Genomic DNA, 8,046 nt, shown 5'->3' on the forward strand with positions numbered 1-8,046 from the left:
TCCTGAACCACATTTTTCTTGTGCTTGAGGAGCCAACACAGGCGACTGTGCACCACCACCCCTGGGGGAGTCTCAATGTGGTGTTCTATGAGGTTAGTATGACCAGGGAGGGGTAAGAACACATCAAAGAATTCCTCCTGCAACCTAATAACCTGTGCTCTCTGGCAGTGTTGTATAAAGTACTGGGAAATCACACTCAAGTAAAAGTATTGGTACCCTTCCAAAAAATGACTTTGGTAAAAGTTAAAGTCACTGACTGAAATGTTAGTTAAAGTCTTAAAGTATCTGACATTTCTTGCACTTAAGTATGGCAAGTAATGCAAAAAATAAATGTACTCAAGTAATGTAATTAAAAGTACACGTAAAAGTAAACAAGCAAAGGCAATCTGAATTTGTAATATTTTTAATATTTTGGTAAACTGAAGGTAATTTGTCACCAATGGTTCATGACAAGCAATTACACTGCTGAAAATAGAGGTGCACACACAACCATTAAACAAGAAAAAAATAAATTGGGAGAAAAATGAAGCTGCCTATCTGGCATCTGAAGATGGAGATCACAGTTTTGACACTTTTTCTCATTTTTTTCCTTTGTTTTTTAAACTAAGAGAAAGTACTGAAAATTAGGCATACATCACACCATTAAGAAAAAAAAAGCTGCTACTGTTATTGCACTTTATAAACTATGGAGGTGCATACATGACCAATTGCTGTCATAATAATCAAAAGAAATTTGGAGAAAACTGAAGCTTATCTGGCATCTGAAGAGGGTGACCACAGTTTGAAACCTTTTTTTGAAAAATAAAATAGTACTGAAAATGAGGCGTACATCACACCAAGACAAAATATAAAACAAAAAAGAGCTGCTACCGTTATTGCACTTTATAAACTAAATCTTAACATTTAACATAGCACCAACAGATTTTCTTTTTGCACATTCAAGCCCCACTTCCCCATCCCCAATACACACTTTTGCCCTTGACCTTTTTATTCTTTCCCTCTAACTTAAACCTCCTTTGAGGTCATCCTTGCACATAACCCCCGCCATCACTTGAAACTGTAAAACTTTCTGTTCATCTTCAAAAGCAGCTGGCTTTCAAAATGCCTAGAATTTAGCTGTACTCTTCATGGGCTGAAAACAAGCCCTGCTATGCTGAACAGCCTTTCGCATGCTGCTGATGCTGGCAGTGGTGTGTTGAGCTTGACAGACAGCTTGCAAACAGAAGGGAAGGACTTCAGCAAGTCCATGTGGTCAGCTGAGCAGGACAGGTAGGCATCCAACTGTTTGGCACCATCTTGGGTCTTCGACACCTGCAGGGACGAGAAGAAGTCATCCTCATCTGATGAACTCGACCTGGTCGCACCCGGCTGGAGGGAGGGATCCTCTATATGCTGCTTGATGTAATCGATTCCTGAAATATAGAAAGTTACAGTACTTAAATGATGCAATGCAACCTTCTACCATGTTGTGGTATCAGCCTAAGGAAGTGAAACATTAAAGTATTATTTGAATTTATTTTTTTGCACTTATTCATTGTCCAATTTCATGCACCTACAACAAACATGCAAAACTGTTAATATTACAAAGTGTCGAGACACAAACACACTTAACTATATGCATGCCTTACCCATTGTGATGGTAGCGTCGTCCTTCGTCCATGTCGTTCGGAATTTGGGAAGAATTGCAGCTGCAACCAGCTCAGCATCCCTGAACATGTGCCCAAAATGGTTCTGAATTCCAGACTGTAGAGCATCAACAAGAGGCCTGCAGTACTTCAGCTGCAACTTGACCTTGTCGAGTTTGACCGTCAGCAGGTGGATTATAGGAAGTAGCCACCCCATTTGTGCGTTGGTCTCTGCTTGCAGTATGTTGGTTGCTTGGGCGACAGGGCTCATTACAGCAGCATATTCAGTGAGAAATGCAAGTTCCGCTGGGTTGAACCTGTGTTGACAAAAAGAGAACACACACGACACCCGGATATTTGTTAGATGGAACCAAGAATTATACATGAACACTAAATAGAAATTTCACAGTTCTGATACAATGTGAAAAAAATAGCACCTATGATGAAAAACAAAAACACTGGAAATCTGTTTTGTTTATCTGTATCTGTTATTCCATATTTACTTTAATAAAAAAACCTACAATTCTTAGGTCTACTTACATTGGGACCTTCAGGTCGGTGGCAATAGCTCTTAGGGCCCCCTCTCCCTTCTCTTTATTAATCCGGAGTAGGCGTTCCACGGCCATAAACAAGGAATTCCACCTTGTTTTATTTGGTCTTAGAAGCTGAATGGAACAGACATCTTCAATCATCTCAGCTGCAAGTGTGGTTCTTCCACATTTGTTCCATAGGCCGTAACACTTGCCAAACGTTGCATGGTGCAGCTTTTTGTATGCATCATTGGAGGTTGCATTTGTGGAATCTTCACTAGCGATTAGATTTAAGATATGACAAGCACAGCGTTGGTGTCTCGGTAGTTGAAATTCAAAGCCATCATCTTCATTTAGAAGAGCTGCCGTATCAACGTACTGTACATCTTCATCCTCATCCACTCCACCATCATCTTCCTCTTCAGACTGTGCAGACTCTTCAGCTTCCTCAACTCCCTCCGCATTGTTGTTCTCATCTTCCCCAAACACTCGGAAAGCCTTGACAAAGTTTGAACCATTATCAGTGGTCGTCCTCACAATCTTGCCTCGAATCTCAAATTCTGCGTGTATGTCATTCAGAGCATTGGCTAGCAGGTCAAATGTGTGTGAACCCCTCAACTGTCTGCAAGCTAAAGCTGCTGAACATCTTCGAAGAGTCTCAGGGTCAATCCAGTGTGCAGTAACACCGATGAAGCCTCGCCTTCTGACAGACCAACAGTCGGTAGTAGTAGCAATGTGGTCGACCCCCTTCATTGCCTCAGTCAGAGCCATTTTCATTTGTTTGAAGCCATCATCAATCATGGAGGTGAGAGTCACCCAGGACATCATTTTGGCATTAGGGACAAGGTCCTTAACTAATTCTCTGAAAGGTTCCTGCTCAACTACAGAAAATGGCCGAAGCCCATGTACAACGTATTTAACGACGGCCTTGTCAATTCTCTTCTGAGGTGTCATGGTCAAGGACTGTGTTAACGTGGCCTACTTGCTGGTGGTGGATGCTCCACTGACCCTTTTCCGCTTTGCTGTGGTCAGCTCGATGTATTTTTGAACATGGTGCGGATGCTTTCTCTGAAACAGACAAAAAAAAAGGACACGCACTATATTTAGTCAAACTGAACACAAATTAACTCACCCACACATTACTTACAAACAGTGCATCACATTTACCAATTTGCTTAAGTTGCTAAATAAAACATGCTGTACACATAAAACATAGGCTTACATTTAGTGCCAATGATGAATTGGTTGGAATTGAATATTTAAAATTGGACCTATTTAAAAAGGAGCATTTTACTTGTGATATAGTAATATTTAGGATAGTAGAAAATCATAGTATGATTTTGTTTAATATACTGTCTTGCAGTATAGTCTGGATTATCATGAAGACAGTAAAAATTGTTTGAAGAATCTGTGATTTACATCACAGCTTAAATGTATTTGAATGTCAAATATTCAAAACCAAACTGTAGGTTATGTCGCCATGGGCATCACACCAGCTAGCACTGAAATTCGACAGTGTAGCAGTTCACCAAGACAGAATTGCAAGCTTTGCTAACCCTTGCTTTGTTACTTAGATAGCAGAAGCACACACAAAGCTCGTTTCAATTGTGTTAATGTTTTTTTTTTCCATTTTGAACTTGTATGCCAGTTTTCCCTATTCGTCCTCCTTACACTTACAGCTATGCCTTTCCTTGAGCTGAAAAGGCTCGCAGCTAGGTAGGCTGCTACAGCCAACAAATGCCAAAACCGCATGGAACCGAAGAACAAAGTTCGTTTGTACAGGAATGCTCAAGGTTTCACAATTGTGTCTAGAATATTCATACTATGGTTGCTGAAATGGGAATATACTGTAACAATTTCATAAACCTAGAACTTACCTCGATGTGTTTCTTTAGATTGGACGGGGAGTTTCTATAAGATAGAATTTCCACGTTTTTTGGAAGGCATAAGAGGCACTTCATTCGATAGGACGAATCCTTCACATCAACGCAAGAGAACATTGTGTTCAAATACAGCCAGGGTGCTCATCATCAGGTTCCTCTTCATTTGTAGCCGAAGTAGCTGCTGTCTCTGTCTCCTCTTCCATCAGGGCTGTTGATTGCGAAGCTAGCTTTCTGCTTACTGCGTGAAGCCAACAGGTGTAGCCTATTGGTTGTCATGCGCAAGTGGTGAACAAGCCCAGACATGTCCTGACTTCGTTGCAGTCAGTGGGGTTAAAACACATTTTTTTTCCTTTCTTTTTTTGTAATGAGTAACTAAACGGCTCTTTGAAAATGTATCGGAGTAAAAGTATGCAATTAAGTTAAAAAAATATAGTGAAGTAAAAGTGAAAGTTCTCAAAAATTTGAAAACTCAAGTAAAGTACAAAATCTCCCAAAATGTACTTAAGTACAGTAGTGAAGTATTTTTACTTCGTTACTATGCAACACATCTCTCTGGGACGGTGAGAGATGGTCTTCACAGGGGACTGGGGTGAATTGGGCTGCACTTTTTAGATTAACATCTGGTCCCAGCTCTGCCCTCTCTGGAATTACCATCGCCAGAGCCACCGGAACCTCCTCTCTCCACAGTTTCAGGAGATCGAGGTGGTAAATTTGACGTATCGCCCCTATCTGGCCTTTTGCCCTCATAGTTGACCTCCCCAATTCACCGTGTGACCTCAAAGGGCCCTTGCCACTTGGCAAGCAATTTTGAACTTGAGGTAGGCAATAAAATTAAGACTTTGTCTCCTGGTGCAAATTCCCTTAAGCCTTGGTCACAACCGGCCATATGTGCTCCTACGGCCAGTCTACGTGCAAAAAACACAAGAAACACACAGAAGGCACGCGTGTGACGTGCTGATTTTCAAGCCATAGACTGGCCGCAGAGGTTCTTTATGTCAAACAAACTCTACAGGCGCTTACATTTTTTTCAGGTTGCAAGACAAACTTATGGCCAACGTGCGTCTTTCTCCACAAAAAAAAAAAAAACGCAGCGATTTGGGAAACACCAAAAATCGCATGGCCAAAAAATCGTACGTCCGGTTGTGATCTAGGCTTCAGCTGTGCACCTCTGTTGTACCAGCGAGCTTGATGTTCTTGGGGTTGTAGCAAATTCTTCTGGGTTATGTGACTCAGTGCATGGAGTTTTGCTCTCAGGTCAAGAATGTATTGAATTTCATTTTTGCTTTGAGAAGGCCCCTCCTCCCAATTTTCTTGAATAATGTCTAAGACACCACGGGGCTTGCACCCATACAGCAATTCAAATGGGGAAAACCCAGTGGAGGTTTGTGGGACCTCGTGCACTGCAAACAACAGAGGGTTGAGCCACCTGTCCCAGTTTTTAGCATCCCCATGAATTAACTTATGAATAATGTTCTTAAGTGTTTGGTTAAACCAGCCCATCCATTTGCAGATGATAAACAGTAGTACGAATCAATTTAATCCCCAATAATTCATACAATTCATGCAGTGTGCTTGACATAAAAGTAGTGCCTTGATTAGTCAGGATTTCTTTCGGAATCCTGACTCAGGAGATAATGTGGAAGAGTGCCTCCCCAACACTACTTGCTAAGATATTGCGAAGAGGCACTGCTTCCAGATATTGCATTGCATAATCCACAAAGCAATACCCATGTGCAGTTCGATCTAATGGCCCGATGAGATCCATGCCAATTCTTCTGAAGGGGATCTCCATCAATGGCAATGGGCGCAATGGTGCTTCCAGTGTGGTCGCTGGATTTACTAGCTGGCATCCATGACACGCCGCACACCACCTGCAGACATTGGCGTGAATCTCTGCCAATAGAAATGGGCCATGAGACAATTTAGTGTTTTATCCTGCCCCAAATGCCCAGCCATAGGATTATGATGAGCTGCATGGAATAAAACTTCCCTGCAGCTCTTCAGAATTAACAACTGTGTCATCTTTCCTTTAGTTTGAGTGCCCTGTATCACTCAATACAGTCTAGCCTTAATAATACAAAAGTATGGAAAGGGAAGTGCAACATTAGGCTGGAGGATTTGGCCATCAATTACTTTCACTTGGTCAAAAGTGTGTCTCAGAGACTCGTCACGTGCCTACTCCAATGGGAACTCCCCTGAGGGATTCTCCAGAGAGGGAGGGGGTTCTCCCCATTCTCTGTGTCATCATGACATGCAGCTGACATGGACAGCCCTGGGACCACCTCCCCAGCCAGCACTATGGTGGGATACCCCCAGGACATGCTACTGCAGGACCCACCCACTACTATTTGTTTCATTAAGGTTTCAAACCCTGACCAATTAGTTCCCAGGATCAGTGGGTGAGTGAGGCTCAGACTAACTGCTGCCTCCACGCTATGCTTTTCTACCTGGAATTGGATAGTAATGGAAATTAGCAGATGTTTGTGTATATCACCATGCACACACTTAACCTTTACCAATCCTGCATTTCCCAGTGCCCCGCATTGAGTCAGGCTTTGATGTATGGAGGTCTGATTACAACCAGAATCTACCAAAGCCTGATGTGTACCCTCTTGAATACTCAACTATCCTGTATGCCCCCACTTGATCAGGGAAGCCTGTGGTGCATCAGAGATGTGAATCAGTAGCCCTGCCCCCTTGTGGAAGTGCTTATTCCCTACCTTCCCTCTGTGCCTACAGACCTGCCCTGGCTCGCTCTCAGTTCTGATGGGCATGGATGAGTGCAACTGTGGAGAGAGAGAGAGAGAGAGAGAGGGGGGGGGGTTAATGGCAGCACAGATACAGAAGGAGAAGGGAGAGCAGAAACACGAGGACAGACATGGGTGTGGGGAGCAGGTTTCTGGGGAATTGGCCCCTGTTTCTGTGGGGCTGGGGAGAGGGAGGGGGAGAAAGCAAAAGTGAGAGTGAGAGAGGAGAAGTTATAATAGCACCTGCTTCCAGAAATGCTGCAAGGTGGTCCTCAACCAGCTGGACCGCCTCCTCCAGCGACGCCGTTCACTGATACCAGATCCACGCTGACATTCCACTCAGCAGCTGGGTGACGAACTGCTCCAGTGTCATTTGCTCAATGATGGACTCAATGTCACACTCACCGGCCAGCAGCCACTTTCGGCAGGCGTCTTGGAGCTGTTGCGTGAATGCAAACAGCTGGCCCACTTCGCCTTATGCCAGCGAGTGGAAGCACTGGTGCTGCTCCTCTGGGCTGTGGCTGACCCACTGTAGGATGGCTCGTTTCAGGTGGGGGTACTCTAGCATGTTGGTGGCCGGGAACTGCCAAGCCATGAGTTGAGCTTCCCCTGACAGGAGTGGCATTAGGCGAGCCTCCCATTCAGAGGTTGGCCATGAGCTCGCCTCCATGACATGCTCAAACAGCTTGAGGAAGGTGTTGGGGTCATCCTGTGGCCCCATCTTGACCAGCTGGATGGGCACGCTGGCCACAGGGATGACCACTAGAGCACTCGTGGACTGGATCCACCTCCAGATCACCTGCTGGTCTTGTGCTTGGGCTTCAAGCAGAGCCTGGAAGTACTGCCCCTGGTCTACTGACAGTGCAACAAGGGTGTGCTGCTGACACTGGAGGTTGTGGACGAGCATTTGGAGGAGCTCTCTGATTGGTTCGGACTCCATGGCAGCATTTGTTGCTCAGTCCCAGGTTTCAGCAGCAGCGTAATAACTCTCTAACTTGTGGGAAACAGAGGAACTAGAAGCAGGCTTCAGAACATGTGTTCTTTTTTATTTTTCACTTTTCAGTGACAACTAACACGCATACATAAACACACATGTGCAGTGATGCAGTGCTCTCTCTCTCTCATTCCTGGCTGTCTGAAAGACAAACAGGGACACAGGTTAATAGGCAGACAGTAATTCAACACAGATGCACCTCATCACATGTTACCTGCTGGTTCAACCTGCCTCCTCACTGTTCACAGCTAATGCTCAACCACACCC

At 44.2% G+C, this 8,046-nt stretch overlaps 1 protein-coding gene across 2 annotated transcripts; it reads right to left on the reverse strand.

Annotated features, from left to right (window-relative positions):
- Positions 1–715: 715 nt before the first annotated feature.
- Positions 716–7,213, reverse strand: LOC132882723 (uncharacterized). Of its 2 annotated transcripts, XM_060915823.1 has the most exons (5): positions 7,029–7,213; positions 6,759–6,824; positions 2,166–3,223; positions 1,629–1,942; positions 716–1,412 (listed from the first exon to the last, which is right to left on the reverse strand). In XM_060915823.1, the coding sequence occupies exons 3-5, from the start codon at positions 3,107–3,109 to the stop codon at positions 1,126–1,128; spliced, it is 1,545 nt and encodes a 514-aa protein (XP_060771806.1). In that variant the 5' UTR covers positions 3,110–3,223; positions 6,759–6,824; positions 7,029–7,213; the 3' UTR covers positions 716–1,125. The 2 variants fall into 2 exon arrangements, with proteins under 2 accessions (XP_060771806.1, XP_060771805.1); XM_060915822.1 differs by lacking the exons at positions 6,759–6,824; positions 7,029–7,213 and adding an exon at positions 4,033–4,330.
- Positions 7,214–8,046: the final 833 nt, after the last annotated feature.

This window comes from Neoarius graeffei, chromosome 3, assembly GCF_027579695.1.
Source record: "Neoarius graeffei isolate fNeoGra1 chromosome 3, fNeoGra1.pri, whole genome shotgun sequence".
Classification (NCBI taxonomy): domain Eukaryota; kingdom Metazoa; phylum Chordata; class Actinopteri; order Siluriformes; family Ariidae; genus Neoarius; species Neoarius graeffei.

What these genes read in the sequence shown, in the direction of transcription:
- LOC132882723 (XM_060915823.1), bottom strand. Translation starts at nt 3,109, where the DNA reads ATGACACCTCAGAAGAGAATTGACAAGGCCGTCGTTAAATACGTTGTA. An exon ending in ACCGACCTGAAGGTCCCAAT is followed by an intron (nt 1,943 to 2,165) that starts GTAAGTAGACCT and finishes TTGTCAACACAG; the next exon opens with GTTCAACCCAGCGGAACTTG. An exon ending in CGACGCTACCATCACAATGG is followed by an intron (nt 1,413 to 1,628) that starts GTAAGGCATGCA and finishes TCTATATTTCAG; the next exon opens with GAATCGATTACATCAAGCAG.